General features: G+C 39.6%; 1 protein-coding gene across 4 annotated transcripts in view; it reads left to right on the top strand.

Moving 5' to 3' along the window:
• The window catches only part of LOC134639660 (stromal membrane-associated protein 1-like), a 145,618-nt gene that overhangs the window by 8,509 nt on the left and 120,099 nt on the right, over positions 1 to 17,010 (top strand). For all 4 annotated transcript variants that reach the window (XM_063490968.1, XM_063490969.1, XM_063490970.1 and 1 more), the window contains exons 2-3: positions 13,346 to 13,479; positions 15,499 to 15,584. In XM_063490968.1, the coding sequence (XP_063347038.1) occupies positions 13,346 to 13,479; positions 15,499 to 15,584 (220 nt within the window). The remainder of the gene's footprint in view (positions 1 to 13,345; positions 13,480 to 15,498; positions 15,585 to 17,010) is intronic.

Below are 17,010 nucleotides of genomic sequence, written 5' to 3' on the forward strand. Positions count from 1 at the left end.
ACTTTTGTGCTGTGATTTTCTTTGAAAAACTGTTTTTCCCCTCTGTTTTTGTCTTGTTTGTGTTTCTTGATTAAGACCACTGGGATCTCCAGTAATCAGTGAAAATGAGCAGAACAAAAAGACTCGGATGCTAATCTTTCCTATCATTACCTTCACTTTCAGTTTATGTAACAACAGCAGGAACAAAAGGAGGTGTCAGTTCAGCACATATGGGACCATGTGTTGTTCCCAACTGTGACAACAAAGTGTTTTGATTTTGCTACCAATCTGATTTGTACGTGTGGCCAGCTCGTTTCTATAGCAACTGTCTGTAGCAGCTGACTCATTATAGCATTTAGACCATGGGAAAATGACCAACCCAACTTGATGTTGAAAAATTAAAGATGAAATAATCAAAAGTGCTGCCCGTCACATGAACCTCTGTGGTCATTGTTATCCATGTATCCTGTGTCTCTATGTTAAGTAGCACTGGGGAAAACCATTTCTAGTAGAAACTGACGTGGGCGGAAATGAGAATTATTTATATTTAACCTTTAATTTGAACTTTGAGCTAGATCTAAAAAAAGAAAAAGGAAAGAAAAAAAACATTACATTTTTTCCAGTCTCTGGTCAGACAGAAATTCCTAATATTTCTTTGTTTGTGAGGAGTTTTTGCTCTTTGCCGGATATAAAAGTCGATTGATTTTTGGCTGCTAATTGTTGAATAGGAAATGTGACATCTGGAAATGCTGACATATGATTATTTGATGGAAAAGGATTTGTTAGTAATTTTCATAATACTCTGCACTTTTCTAGCACCCTTGCTTCTCCTGGCGGCACGTTTGTGTTTGTGCAAATATGACTTGCATGTAGTTACTGTTTAGGGTTTGATTTCTTCTTCAGTGTAAAATATGAAAAATTGGTTTCACTGCATTATTGAAGGATGTAATCAATCATTTAGTAGTGGATCTGAAGATGAAATTGTAAAATGTTTTTTGAGCTTTAATGTTTAATGCAGTGCACTGCAACAGAGCTCGACCCATTTATCAGTGGGCAGATATTAGCAATTTGCTTATCTACTGGTATCAGAATTTGTAACAGTTGATAAATGGAAAACATAAAGAGGACAAGCGAGAAACACCCTTCAACCATGTTATGAGTGTTGATGCACAGTTTGTCCAGCAGATGGCACTTTGCAACTTTTCTGTTTGGAGTGCTACAAAAACGAGTGCAAGAACTCCAAATAACAAATGTTAGGGAAATTTGTTTATGCTGTGTGTTTCTCAAAGGAAAAAAGATAGTGACTGACATTTTGGAATGTCAGATTTTTAATTCACCAAACAATGATATCTGTCCTAAAAATCTTACATTAGTCGGGCTCTGCTCCGCACCAAGAGCAGAGGCAGTGTATTAGAGTTTATTGATGTGGAAAACAAGCTTTCACTCTGTAGCTGATTGACCACTCGGAACGCAGAGCTCCGGTTTCATTCATCAGTTTGTTTTAGGCTTTGGTGTGATCAGGTGCCATCCATCCTCCGTGCTGCCTGCTGCAGTCAGCGTATTTTGGGTGTGGCAGCCATTCTGTGACCACTGCAGAGCAGTGACTCACCTTAGCCTCTCAGCTGTAATTCCACCCTCAGACCTGCCTGCTGTCTACGCACGCTGCCCTACATCTCTGTGTGTGTGTGTGTGTGTGTGTGTGTGTGTGTGTGTGTGTGTGTGTGTGTGTGTGTGTGTGTGTGTGTGTGTGTGTGTGCGCGTGTGTGTGTGTGGTGAGACAGTGGTGCACACCTTTTTGATTGTATTTCATTTGCCTGTTTGGCCTGGCATGTCAGTCTATCTACTGCTTAGTGGATTATAGACTATAATTTTAATTTTCTGTTTTAACACAATCCTTTCATCAGTGTAAGCAGATTCTATACACACACACACACACACACTCTGCCTGACTACGCATCAGTATTATGATTTGTGGCAGGCGGTGCTCTGAGCTGGCACATGCTCTCTTGTGCTGGCGCTGCGGATCTTGGCAAGCGCCTGTGGGGTACTCAGCACTTTGACGACCTGTCCTTGGTACTGCTCCCCTGTCATGCACATAAAATACTATGGCACATACACGCACTCACTCAGCTGGGTTTAGAATCTGGTGCCCACACACCTGTACTTGTACACATTTTAAAGGTGTGAAGGGCAGGTTAGTTTTGTAGTGTCCTGTCAAGGAGACAGCCTTTGGTAGGCTGCAGCGAGGTGGTACAGCATCACAAAGCAAATGTAAATTTAATCTTAGACACGTGAGGAAGAAAAGTGCAAGTTTGGTGTGATTTTTGTGTCTGTGTGAACAGCTTCAAAGTGAGAAAGGGGGACACAGTGTTACTGCTGTTTAGGAATCTGCAGATGCTGGCTATAAACCTGTTCCTAAAAACTAAATCGGGTTTGTCTAACTGCTCTTTCTTACAAGCCAGCAAAGTCTTTTGGCTAAAACCATAATTTTATTTTGCAAAACCCAGAATTTGTCTGGTGCTTCTCTAGATTAGTTATTTGAGTTACTTTGTGGTACATTGCGTTTTTGTGTATTTTAATAGATTAGTTCACACAATCAGCAACTCCAGGTATTTGCAGGCCAAAATCTGTGAGGTGGTTTTAAAGTGTGTAAAATCAACAAGGTAATGCATACCGTCAACTTCCAATTAGAGTTGCTGAATCAGAGTCGTGCTTCACTTTCCCTGAAGCAGAACTTTGTCAGCTTAAACTGCAGACGGAGAGTTGGGGTGGCCCCGGCAAATCTTTCTATTTGTGAGGATTTGCAGCACTGGTGGCATGAGCCAGTAGGTTAAAGATTCTATTGTCAGTGTGATTTCTAAAGTATGCTGTCTTGAAATGTAAATGTGTAAAAATGTGTGTGCCATTTTTGTACAGAGTCAGAGCTAGGGATCCAATTAACCTGTATCTGAAGCTGAGCTGTAAATAGATTTTTAGCGAAAAATGAGAATTTTGATGTAATGTAAGACAAATATAACACATGTAGCTAGCAGTGATTGGCACTATTGCCTCACAGCAGGAGCGTCCTGGGCCTATCTGTGTGGAGTTTGCTTCCTTCCCCAGTCTAAACGCATGCATGTTGGGTTAATAGGTGGACCCACAGTGACCATAGGTTTGATTGTGAGTGGATGTCTGCCTCTCAATTTGAAAAATGGATTGCTATTTAGTTTTACAGATATTAATGTGGTGACTTCCATAAATGAATGAGAAAAAGACATTTTTCCTGTAGGCCTCTGTGGGTCACTTGTGCTCCTGGGTGACTGAGGTACAGGAGCAGCAGTGGGAGGTGCGAACGTGTGGCTTTGCACATAATCCTGCATCTTCAGATTTGGTGCTCTGTATTGCACATTAACAGCAGATGTATGTGTGACTGTCCTTATAAAATAAGTCCATGTTGCAAAGATTGTTGTCAGTAGTTTTTGAACAACGTGGAGCTCTGCTGTAACGTCGTACACAGATCTGGCCTGTACTGTCTCTAATGAGAACAATAGGAAATGGGCTCTGCTGTAGTCTCCTACACTACCTTCTGTCACCAGCAGATGGAATCCTGTCTTCACTTTATGCTTTTATTCATTAAGTGTATAAAATAAATAGTCATATATTGCTCAGGACTGTCATTGCGCTCATTTATCCATTTCATGTTGAAAACATAATGAGACCGTCCACATGCCAGACTTGTGGACCTGTTATTGTATTTGTGTCCCCTGTGTGTACGCCTCTGTCTGTCTCACTCTTTATAACCTGCGATGAAGCTTTTTATGGTTTATCCATCTGTCCTGATTTATGGACTGTCTGCACTCTAATGTTCCACCATTAGTTTGAGGACAGGGAATAAGAGCAGATGATGGCTTTTTATTAGATTTTGCTCTTGTTGTTATGAAGAGGAAATACTGTTGGAGGGGAGCTCGGTTCTCCTTGAGGATGCACTCCTTCCTTCTTCCTCTTCACTGCTGACACCGAGTCGCACTAATGGGCCAGCAGGGAGCAGCACAGTGCTTCTTTATTTTCCCCCTCAGCCTCCAGTCTCTTATTCTCCACTCCAATACTGTACTGAAGATTCTGGCAGTCTTTCAATGATTTGCTAAGAGGGCATTTTATTAATTAGAAAATGGGGGTTGTTAACCTTCTTTAAATGAGACTACTGCTGAATTTCAGCACAAGGATGGTGCGTTTTCTCGCCTCGGGCGCCATTCAGCCTCTGTGCACTAACATTAGCATTTGTTTTTGGTTCCTAGAAAAGAAAAGAGAGCAACTAAACTAGATCCATGCAGCCATACATAATTAAAGGATGCATGAATATTCTGTAACGATTTGAGCTTTCGAGGTGTTAATAGGGCATTAAGACAAAGGAATGCAGAGTGAAAGATAAATGAAAAGGTAATTCAAATAAGAAGGAGATACAAGGGTGGTTGTGACTGTGACCAGGAAGATTTCTACAGGTCAGGTCCACAGAAGCTGCCTCTTTGCAGCCACTAAAGCTTTAAACTTTACAATTTCCGGTTCTTCCCTAAAGGAAAAGGAGCACTGGATTGATCTCCACGGAATACACCTGTGGCCACCCTCTCCACCTTACTACCACTGCCTGTCACACACAGCGTTTACGCACACTTGTCACTCGTCGTCCTGACTGTCCTCAGGTTGACAGTTGGGGCTTTAATTTCATGCTCGGCTGACTGCCCACCTCCCCTTGCAGTTGGGAAGTTCCTCTGTCACTCATCAGGGCTCCTCTGCGTTGTGTGTGCGTGTGCATGCGTGTGTGTGTGTGTGTGTGTGTCACAGTGGAATATTTGCCTCTGCATCTTTCTGTCTACACATGCTGCTAATAATGTGTTAATCTGTAAATATTAGTGTGCGTACTTGCTGGAGTGGCTGTCTGTGATTGCTTGTGTGTAGGTGCATCACTTAGCTTTTATGCATGTGCAGCTGTGTGTGTCTTTTGTGCAGGCGTGTTTTTGTGTCTATTCGGGTCAGCAGTCTACAAATTGTGTGCGTTTGTTTGGGGGAGGGGGTGAGGAAACTCCTTTTAGCTGTCTATTTTTGTCCAAACTTCAGTGCAAATACAAAGTTTGTCAAGATGAATCTATACAGATCTACACGAGACAGGGGAACAGATACTAATGCTGTGGCTCATTCATGTACTGATCACTTCCCAGACATTATATCCATCAGCAGAGGTAAAGATTGGAATTAAAAATAGGACAGCACATTAGTGGTCAGTAGGTTAATGGACACTGACCAGTGTAGAAGGTCGGAGCTCATAAATCAGAGTGGCCTTTAGTCTGCAGGGCCAAAGCTCTACTTTTAGATTGCTAAACCAGCCAGTTTTACATTACACCAAAGCATTTTTCTTCTTCCTTTCCCCCCCTTTTTTTGAAGCATAGTACCTGTGAGATTGAGCTTTCCCTTTTTTGCAGTTAAATGTGCATAATTGATGTTTTTGCCCACTAGGGGGCAGAGGAGGAGGAGCTTTTGGAGATAAAACTGACACAGGATTTCCAACAGAAACCTTCTTAGCCACACTGGCTTCAACCAGCATAGGAGTGCAGCAAATTCATTTTGCACTCAAATATTATCAAGCTATCATACAGTTGCTGACAAGAGTGACGCACAGCAGGGAGCTTATTTTCTACTTCACCACCAACTTACTTGCTACCCACTGCCTCCTATAATTTAGTGGACCGCTATCATAAAAAATTGCTAAAGCAGTATAAAGTTGTAACTTGCTTGTTTTTAAAACTAGTTTGCCATTATTGGACAACAGGATGATTATAGAAGCTTAATGAGATTCATTTGCTAAGTTAATAGTGGTAGCTTTTGAAGGGGTAAATGGGCAGATTCTGCGCTTTAAACATGAGCCGTGTCTTCTGTTAGCTTCAGATGTCAGAATGCCTCGTTGATGAATGACAGTTTCAGCTTAGAGGCTCATATTTTGCTACTGCTGGTCCAGATTTAATCAGTTTGTGGGCTGCGTTTTCCCTTTTTGTGTTTAAGATCTGTTTGTAAAAATGCTGTAGCCAATTATAGTTCAGATTTAAACTGAGTTTACCTCGCTTTTCAGCTGGGTTGCACACCTGTTGTAGGACTCAGCAGTATGTTTGACACCAACAACCTTGTATTGTACATTTTAACTAGGTTAAGACAGACTCCATGTGGGTCCTTTTTCAACTCACACAAAAGACTGAATTTCTAGGATACATTTAGATAAAGCAGTAAACCTGATAAGATATTCACAAATAAGCAAAGCTCCAATTTAAATAAAGTTGGTCAGCAGTCAGATTTTGCTGCTGCTCTGGAGCATATTGTTAAAGAAAGACTGGCAAATTATAAAAGAGGAAAAAAACATAGTAACATCCCAAGTTTTGTGCATGAATCCTGAAAAAAGACCTGCTGTACACATGAGAAAGTCAATTTGGTGTTATACTTAATAAGCCAAACATTATAAACACTGATAATCTGTGAATTATCCCTGTCAAGGTTTAGGTTATATTTAGCACTGTATAGACTGAAAGAGACACGAGTTCATGTAGTACTGGGAGGAAAAAAGTGTGGGTTGTCCAGAGTTAATTGAAGTTTGGCAATTGAAGTTGCCACCAGTAGGAGCAGAGGATACAGTTGATTGACAAATGACAAGGTGGTAAATGCAGAGTTACCTAGGTAACCGCAGCTGTCCACTAATAAACAGCTGTCGTCTACAAAGTGATGAACAATGAGTGAAACACTTCATATATGGACGTGACTTTAGACAAACAATCAGACAGTCAGTTGTGTGAAATGAAAGGGGAAGGGGTAATGACGTGAAAGAGTGAGAAGTCTCAGAGACGCAGAGACTCCTGCACACAAGTCAGAGCATCAAGAAACATCAGTGCAAGCCACTCGTCATTGCATGGATGAATGTTATTGGCTTCTAGAAGTAGTGCAACACAGTTAAGCATTCGGGGTATAATTTGTATGAGTTTTACTTTTTGACTAAGCACAACCAGACTCTAAAGCTCTGTGGATTTTCAATTTAGAAATACTCACTTTTCAATTTAGAAGTCCTTCCTCTTCACTCCGAATTCCTTCTGTGAAGAAGGCGTGAGTGTATCTGGATGCTTTGCACTGCACTGAGAATTCATTTCCAGCCTCTTCAAGCACTGTGTTTTCTGTTGTGTGTAATTAGACCTCAGGTGAGGCTGTCGCACATTTTTTAGTGGAATATTTTTGAGAGAGGTTATCTGAGAGCAGACCAAAGTGAAGTCCAATAGATACTGATAGATATCCAGCAGATAGAGCCCAGCTTACAATAGCTGAGCTGCTTGATTTGGGCTTAACACTCAGTCATCCCTGCTTTAATGCTCCTTTAGGCCGTCTAGTGCATTAGTGCCACTGCATTAACACACTGATGCTCTTAGCTGAGACAGTCAATCCTACTGCACTGTGTGCTGCTGCCGCCGTCCAACCAGCGCTGCTGCACCACCATAATGTAGCCTAGACCCAAAGAAGTTGCACCTTTGTGCGTGCTGTGTTCAATGCCATTTTCAGTCCTTGGATTGACAGATAGTAAGCTTCACGGTCTGGAGAAGGATGGAGCCAAAGATGACGCTGCGGGACTGTAGCCACTAGCCCATTAAAATGATTTGACTGTCGTTTCCGTGCCATCTCCTATTCATCTCCATGGAGATTTGGCTGAGCTTGGGTTGCTTTGTGCCATGATGGATGATGCATTTGCACAGATTTCTGTGGGAAGCTCTTACCCTGAGTTTACTCAAAAAAAGATATTTTAGAGAACTGACTAGTATGCACAATTATATTAATATTTGGGGTTTCAGAGGGCTTGATGTTCTACGCTTCAAAGTTTTCAATGCAGGACTACTGTATATGAACCTTTTGTCTGAATTTTCTTAATTTTCCTGAAGAAAATTGGTGTGAAAGTAAGGCAGAGCTTAAAAAAAACACTGCTGTAACTCTTTTCAGCGTAACAGACTCTTCAAATTTGTGTGCCGAGCATCTTGGCTCCAAGACTACAAAGAAGCCTCTCTTCTTCCCCTTGAATGTGGTCATTCTGGGCAAGTGCAAAATCTTTTATCTTAACACATTGTTGAACTGTGCATGCTGCATTGTTCGGAGCATGTGGAGGATGCCCTTAGTATTCTGCCTTAACTACATTGTTCAAATTGTGCCTATAGTGCAATCAAGCAACGTTAGATGATACCTATTCATCGTATTTTTTATTTTATTTTTTTAAACAATAGGTCGTTGATTTAAAATGGAGGTTCTTATTGTTATCTGACATTATGCTTAAAAGGGATATTGTACTTATTTCTCAACTCATAGTTTCAAATAAGGAAACATTATGCAAAAGTAATGCTCATTATTTGAAACTGAGGCTTCAGATTGTTCTGAAAAACAGGTTTCCAAATTTTTTTTAATCTGATTTTGAGACGTCACAGACTGTTATTTTAATTATGTGATAGGCAGAGATGGGCAGTAACGCGTTAAAATAAATGCGTTACTGTAGTCTGATTACTTTTTTCAAGTAACGAGTAAAGTAAGGGGTTACTATTGCAAAAAAGTAATTCGATTACTGTTACTTTCCCGTAAGCATGCTGCGTTACTGCGTTACTAAACCGACACTTTGTTTGTGAGAGTGTCTCATGACAATGACGTACGAGTTTTCGACGTTCATTGTAGCAGCAGACGTGTGTAGATCAAAAATGGAAAACAGGGAGTGTGGGAGAGAGTACGACGCAGCATTTAAAGCTCGGAAGTACTGACATTACTTTTGAGTTTGATTCTGTAAGAAGTGACAAAAACATTAGCGTCCGCTGTATACTCTGCGTGGGAAGAAAATTCATTCTACGGCAGAAAATTCAACTTCAAATCTGAGCAAGCACCGAGCACGCTGCCACGGGAATGTGACATTCATAGAGAAACCCCCGGATCCCGCCTACTGACATGACCGCTGCGGCACCGGGCAAACCTCCACCGGCCCCTCTCCTGCTAAACAGGTGAAAATAGATTACCCTCCTAAGACCCGAACTCTTCCACGGCATGCATTTTTAATTTCTCTTTGATATTTGGGCATATTGGGACCTGATGAATGTAAAAACAAAGAATTACCAATTTTTTTAAATTTTTTTTTTACCGGATTTTTGTTTCTAAGAAAAATGAGAGCCACATATGAGGATATTCGTTTAAAATTTTGATAGAACAGTAGCAGTATAATGTCCGCGTAAGTGGATATCAGGCCCTTTGTAGAGCAAAATTGAGTATTTTGGGTTATTTAGACCAAAATACTCAATGTGATGCCAGGTCCTAGGAGGTTAAAGAGCGACAAGACTTAGTGCCGCTTAAGCTTTGATTTTATTTATTTTTTGCTGTGTTTTACTTGCATCTATTTGAAAGAGTGAGTGTAAACACAAAAAATTATTTTATATGTCGGAATATGCAGAAAATGGGTTTAAATGTTAAATACATTTCTTCAAGTCAAAGACTGTTGTACATAATTTCATTTTCACGTGATGCAATGTGCATAAAGTTAAAAGATTAAAACTAATAAAACAAGCTTTAAAAAGACACTTTCTCATTTCATTCAATTTTATATGATGGATTATGCAGAAAAAATAGAATTGGGCTAAAAGGTATTCAGGTTGTGTATCATGGTTTTTTAAAAGTAACTAAGTAATAAAGTAACTAATTACTTTTGAAAATAAGTAATCATAAAAGTAACTGGAAAATTTCTTGGAGAAGTACTCAGTAATTAGTAACTAATTACTATTTTCAAATGACAGGTACCTTTTGCAGTGTCTGTTGCCTCTATGGTGCAAACAACTATAATCAAAAAGCCAACTTAGATGTCACATATCAGCTACAGTGGCATTTGTACATTACTGAGGAAGGCTGTGTTTAAATCTGTAGTTCAGCCTGTAATGGCTAAAGCGGCAGTTTGTAGGGCCCGAAAACTCGCAGTGGGAAGGCCCGATTGTAATCGCTCCGTTTATTATTATTCCTTTATGCCTTTAGTCGGCTTTTTGAGGCTTTGAGCATGCTCAAGAACTCATGAAATTTTACACACGTGTCAGATCTGGCAAAAATATACATATTTTATTGGTTTCACATAGAGAGAATAAGAAATGGCTCAATAGCGCTACCAATGATAGTGCTACAGAATTACTAACAAAATTTGACCCATTGACCCAAACTCAACAGGAAGTCTTCATTTTGAATTGAAGATGACATTTTGGCGATTTTCTGGTGTTATACTTTTGCAAACTCCTTATGGATCAACTTCATATTTGGTCAGTGTAAACTACAGACCGGGTCCATATTAAATTGCGAAGCTTTTGAGTTTTCGTCAAAGGGCGAATTTCAACATTTGCCATTAATCTTAATTATTTTACAATTTGGGCTACAGTTTTAAGGTGGTTGATCCCAGCAACCTGAAATTTCCCAGGAGAGTTGGTCTTAGGTTGTATTCAAAACTATGAGTTTTTGTCAGAGTTCGTAACTATGAAAGCTACGAAAGCTTGAAAACTCATAAAACTTGGCGCACACCTCCGGTGTGAAATCCACGTTCCAGTTCTATAGTTCTTATTGGTAGTTGCTGCTAAATGGCTCCACAGTGGCCCCTAGAATATTTCAAAAGAGCAGTCCCCGTGCTTTGTTTCATCTGTGGGTCTGAAATCATGGAGCTATGACCTAAATCCAACAGGAAGTCAGCCATTTTGAGTTGAAAGTGTAATTATGGGGCCATTTTCAGGCCATATAATTTAACGAACTCCTCCTAGGGACTTTATCAGATCCACATGTCCTACCATGAGTGGATTCTAAAGGCCTCAGTCATGTTAAATTGAGAAGCGTTTGAGGTTTCATGAAACACTGCCGTCATGGCCGCACGTCAAGTTTCGATCATTTGCCGTGAAGAAGGAAACTGCTATAATTTTGACCCTGGAAAGGTTTTCAAAACACTTTTCTAAACTCCAAGCTGCTTTCATTGCGTTAAATACTGTTTTCATGATTTCCTTTCATACTTTCAAGTAGGTTCTAAATTAAATTTAATAAATTTAATTAAAACTTTAATCACTAAATTGAAGTGAGAATGCATACAATAAAAATTCAAGACTAATTTTTTTTTTTTGTCTTTAAAAGACAGACACTAACACAACCCTAAACGCCTAGGATTGTATCTTTCACTTTCAGATTAACTGCAGCCATTCTATTGACACATAACATTCACATTTAATTGGCTTTTATATGTAATAAACTGCATGGGCTCTAATCAAATGATATCCATAAATGAAAACCACACGCCTTCATGCTTTTCCTTCAAGATTTAGGGATTTAGAATATTACTTCCTGCACAGTTTTGATAAGAATGTCTTTAAAATGTCTCAGAATATTATAAATGGCATTTAGCACATTCTGATGTACTAAAGTGAGTGAGACAGTATTACCAAAGCAAAACAAGGCTTTGATTGTTGCTGCTTGGATTTTATGCTTTTATGTTTTTTAATTTCTGCTGAAACCTGATGGTGTACTTTACACAACTACAACACTTTGTCAAAGAGTTTGTTCAAATTGTTTCTTGTGAGTTTGAATTTGTGTTGATGTGACTTTGTTAAAGCTGTTCATAACCTGCTATTCTTTGTCCACTAACAAACTTCTTCCAAAGCACGCCAATAATCACATAAACTATATTGACAGAAATATTCACTCAACAATCCAAATCATTGAATTATGGTGTACCATTCACTTCCATGGGTACAGGTCTATAAAACCAAGAACCTAGATATGCAGAATGCTTCCGCAAGCATTTGTGTTCAAGTGAAATGTTAATGCTTCAGCTTACCAAGATATTTTGGAAAATTTTATGCTCCGAACTTTGGGAAGATGTGTATATAGAGATACAAACAGTGAGTTGATACCATATTAACTCCTATTGATCAGGGAAACAAAGTTCATATTCTTGTGAAAGCAGACAAATACTTTTGTTAAAGTAGTGTAACTAACCACTACAAAAACCAGAATTTTAATTCAGTTGAATATTTTTTTTTATATAGCGTCAAATCACAACAACATTTTGAAGGCACTTTATATTGTAAAGTAAATACAGTAATTCAGAGAAAACCTCATCATACAGACAACCCTACCAAACATTTGGCAACAGAGGGAAGGAAAAACTCCTTTTTAACAGGAAGAACCCTCCAGCAGAACTGGGCTAAGGGAGGGCCAGTTATCTTGTATCCACGGCTTGAAGTTGCCTCCCACCCTATCTCCAGGGCTGAAGAGAGGTACCTCATTTATCCTCAAGGTTATTGTTCCAAAGAACAAATCTCATGGCTTTTGGTGTTTTTTAGAACGTTGATTGACTGGTAAATGAAAACTTTACCTTTGGGCTTGACACTCTTGTCACTCCAATGGTGCGGTACAGCACAGGTGCTCGGTTCCGTACCAAGCTCCTCCTTCCCATCCTTCACATCTCTTGTTCTGTCACATCTTAAAAGTGTTCAACTTGATCCAGATCTGGCGCTACTAGGGAGGATGCTAAAGTCCACTAAGTCCACTGAACCTGTGTTTATTAAAGCAATTGGGCAGACCTTATGCTTTGTGACATCGTGTATTATCATGTAGACCTTATAAAAGGTTAAACTCGGGCAATAAAAAGATGCACACAGTTAGTAAATAGACTCGGAGCTGGTGCCAATTAAATCATGACTGATTGCTTTAAGTGGCTACCAAGACAATTCCCACATGATGACACAACTAGCAACTCACTTCATATAAGGCTGGTTAAGACTCACTGGTCGATCCATTGTCCATTGTTGCTATATTCTGAGCCTAAAATTGGTAGCTTTATCTGACATTCATTTCAGAGTGATTATCCTTAACTGAAAATTCCAGGAGATCAGTAGCTTAAAAACTGTTCAAACCAGTGGATAGCAGTGATTTAAGGGCCATGCTGGAGCCTAGAAAATCTAAAAAATAAATAATTTCACAGTATGTAGCATCAAGTGCCAGGTACAGGTACCTTTTCACACTTGAAAGCATAGTTTTGTAGGATGGTGGTGGGGTAAAGAGCTTCAAAGAGAAGAGTACTCCTGGCTTGCTTTTTCATTTCACAGTTGTATTTCATTGATTCTTTACTTCCTGCTGTTCTTTCACTTCCACAGTTTTGAGTTTATTTGGGTTTTTGAATTCCTTTGCAGTCTAAATTGTTGAAAATGATTGGGATCAACTCACATGCAGCAGCAAGTCACTTAAACTAACAACACAGCAGGAGTTTTACAATAAAACTGCAACCGGAGTAATTCATAGTGGAAATATCCTCTTTTCTTCTTTTCCATTTCAGGGCCTCGGTGGGCGTCATGGAACCTCGGGGTGTTCATGTGTATCCGCTGTGCCGGCATCCACCGCAACCTGGGTGTCCACATCTCCAGAGTCAAATCTGTCAATCTGGATCAGTGGACACCTGAGCAGATCCAGGTATGCAAATGATACTCCCCATACTAGTACTGCTCTTAAGGCTTCTTAATGCATTGATATAACATGTACCCCGTAATCTGTTATTGTCTAATTCTTTTAATGATCTCTGCCACTTACAGACAAAAGCTCACTGTATTTCTTTATGTAGGCGTTAAATCTATGTAGTAAAGATCACAAATAATAGCAAAAACCATAAGACTCATTGTTTTCACTCGTTGCTTGTGTGCAGCGCCTGCATATGTAACTAGAATCACCTGTTCTGCTTTCAAGGATGATTTACATTTGAAATTAGAGCATTTGGAACAAGGCAAATGGTCAAAATAGTTAAAAACAACAGGAGGAAAGATTTATTATTTAGGTTATTGAGTCTTTTTTTCTTTCTTTTCATTTTTCATTCAGGCAAAGGCAAGAAACCCACCTCCAAATTATACGAAACATGATCCTTATGATTTTTTTAATTACAGTTATCAAACAGTAATCTGGTTCATTTATGTTTCAAACATAAACAGGAGCTGCTGGTGCTTAATAGGGTTGGGAATAGAGAACTAGTTGGCAATAATACACCCTCAGTCTTTTCCTTTTATATGTGCTGGCGTGTTTCTTTTTTTATACTTAAGCATTGCTAAACACACCTGAGTTGCCTCCGAGCATTTCAGAGACAATATAACAGCTGTCTTTTAAAGTTTGTCAAAAATCAAGAAAAGACGCAATAAAGTATGGGCTCTATCAGAAAAATTGATAATAACATTTAAAATGAATAATGTCTTGCCAACATGCATCACTAAGGCCTAATGCAGCGTTATGTTTTCATAGTGGATTCTATAGTCCTCATATAGTGTCCTAGCTCACTGACATTCTCATTTCTTTCTGTACACACATTTGCTGTGTGTTTAAAAACCTTTAATTGTTTTTTTTTATATTTTATTGTCTATAATACATTTTTCATAAACAACTATTATCCTTCTGGGCAAAGGACATTAAAGATGGCAGGAAAGGAGGAATGGAGACCGCAGAGAAGGTAGTGAAGGAGGAGGTTGGTGTGAGAGTGGAGGATGCTCGGGATCGGGTGAAACGGAGGCAGATAATCTGCTGTGGCGACCCCTGAAGAGAGCAGCAAAAAGAAAAAGATGTATTATACTGCTGTTGTATTTAGAGCTGGCTGAGCCAAAAAAAGAATAAATAAACGGCCCTAAGACATGTTGGCATGAGCAAATGCAAAAAACCCCAGATGGTACCCCCCCAAAAAAGTGCATTTTAAGGGTTACCTTGATAGGTGAAGTTATGCATATACTGCAAGGTCATTCTGTATGCACTGACACAGCCTCAGAAATCCACTGTTTAGTATGCATTCAGTGTTTTTACACACACACACGCAGCCATGTGCAGTACATGCACAGCAGCACGTGTGCAAATGCACATGCAGAGGGAATGCAGAGAGCCTAATGCTAATTTGTAAGTGCGGAGCTGTGTTTTGTGGATAACTAGCATGTCACATTGATTTTATTTCACACACTGGGTTCGGCGAGCTCTGTGTTTGTGTGTGTCTGTGTACATCTGTGAAGCTCACACAGCAGTAATCGCTTGGTGTGTAGCAGGGGAAAGGTGTGCGCCTGTGCGTTTCTCCTGTGCTGTGCCGATCCATCAGCTGAGTGCGAGTGGAACGGGGCTCAGTCTGAATGTTAATCACTGTTTTCAATGACTAATTAATTCTGGATGGCTGATTATTCCGACTCCGTCTCCTCCACTTCTCCTATCATCACCCCATTCATCACCCTCCTCTTAATTTAGCCCTGACACATACGGCCAGTGTGTCTTTCACTTGGCATGTGCGTGTTTGTGTGCGAGCGGGAAGGAATCGGCAGCAAATTGAGTCGAATGCAAATGTGAAGTATGAAAGAACTCGCTGTGTGTGTTTGACAAGGTCTTAAATGTGTTTCACCGACTGCCTTTTCTGTATTAATGACACAGTTCTTCCGTCTTTTCTCTCTCGGCTCTTTTTCCTTCCTCCCCTCCTCGTAGAGTATGGTGGACATGGGCAACACCAGGGCCAGACAGCTGTATGAAGCCCACCTACCGGAGAACTTCAGGCGACCACAGACGGATCAGTATCCTCCTCCTGCTGTCTCCCTCACTGTTTATTTATTAGTCTCAGCCTCTATTGTCGTAAAACCAGATGCACTGGAATAAAGCATCGCTCTCACTGAACACTTTAATCACTGCTTTCATATAACATATGCATTAAAACTGCCAACTTCAATACACACAGATATAAAAGCCTCTGTTTCGCCACACATGTCGGGATATCTACATGCAAATATAAAAGCTCCTGTCATCATATAGCTACATATAAACTATAAATGTCACCATAAATAAGTAGTTTATGCATTATACCACCATACAGGTCAAAGGTTTGGACACATCGCATTATATTAAGCACAAAACTTTAAATATTTCAGTCTTTGGTTTCATAACTGCTTTGTAAACTCTCCATTCATCAGCCAGCTTCATGAAGTCATCACCTGGGGCTCTTCCAGCAGTCTCAAAGGAGTTCCCATATATGCCGAGCACTTGTTGGCTGCTTTTCCTTCACTCTGCGCTTCCACTCATCACAAACCGTATCACTTGGATTTGAGGTGATGGGGCCAGGTAATCTGATGCAGCACTCCATCACTCGGCTTCTTTATCAAATGGGCCTTTAAAGAACCTGTGGGGCTGTGTTCAGGCTGCACAGTGGAGACACTGGGCCATTAGGTCTCAAATCAACACAAGTCTTCTGCCCTCCAATATGCATAAAACTTTTATGGTATAACGTTTGAATATATAATGGTTGCCGGGAAATTATAGCTTTATATATCAAATAGTTTTCAAGAAATATTCAAGGTGGTCCATCAAACCACTTTGAGCCTTTTTTTTTTTTCGCACGTTGAAATCTATGACAGTGTTTACACATGAAATTTTTTCTCTGGCCTTTCTTATCGTCAGAATCAGAATCTGTAATTTGGGACAAATGCAAAAAAAAATGTTTGAGTATTGGTTTGTTTAAAATCTGGAACTGGACTCGGCTTTTTCATATTTTAACCAGCCGATACTCATTTTTTGATGTATGTGAGATGCAGAAAAAAATAACTGGATTTGAATTGAAAATGCAGAATTTACAGCACATTTTAATTTGCAGTTTTTTTTTTTTACTGTACAGTAAATTCCTTATGTCCCAATAAGGAAAAATAAAAAAAAAAGTGGTTTTATAATTAGTAAGTAATTGACTGTGCCAGTTACCTGTTCAATTTATTTTTACTACAAATCCCTAAAATGTTTACATATATTGTAAGTGATTTTATTTTTTTGCGTTTCTGCTGGAGATTACTGATAAATAATCAAAATCAATTCAGAAAGCTTTACAGCAACAAGATAAAGATGCAGAGTCCTTTTTCATTATGACGTTACAATCTCAAATCGAACTCATTGTGGTTATCAGGCTTGAGCTTCAGCTGCACACACATCGCCACACATAATTTCCACACATAGACTTGC

Source organism: Pelmatolapia mariae, linkage group LG13, assembly GCF_036321145.2.
Source record: "Pelmatolapia mariae isolate MD_Pm_ZW linkage group LG13, Pm_UMD_F_2, whole genome shotgun sequence".
In the NCBI taxonomy this organism is placed as follows: Eukaryota; Metazoa; Chordata; class Actinopteri; order Cichliformes; family Cichlidae; genus Pelmatolapia; species Pelmatolapia mariae.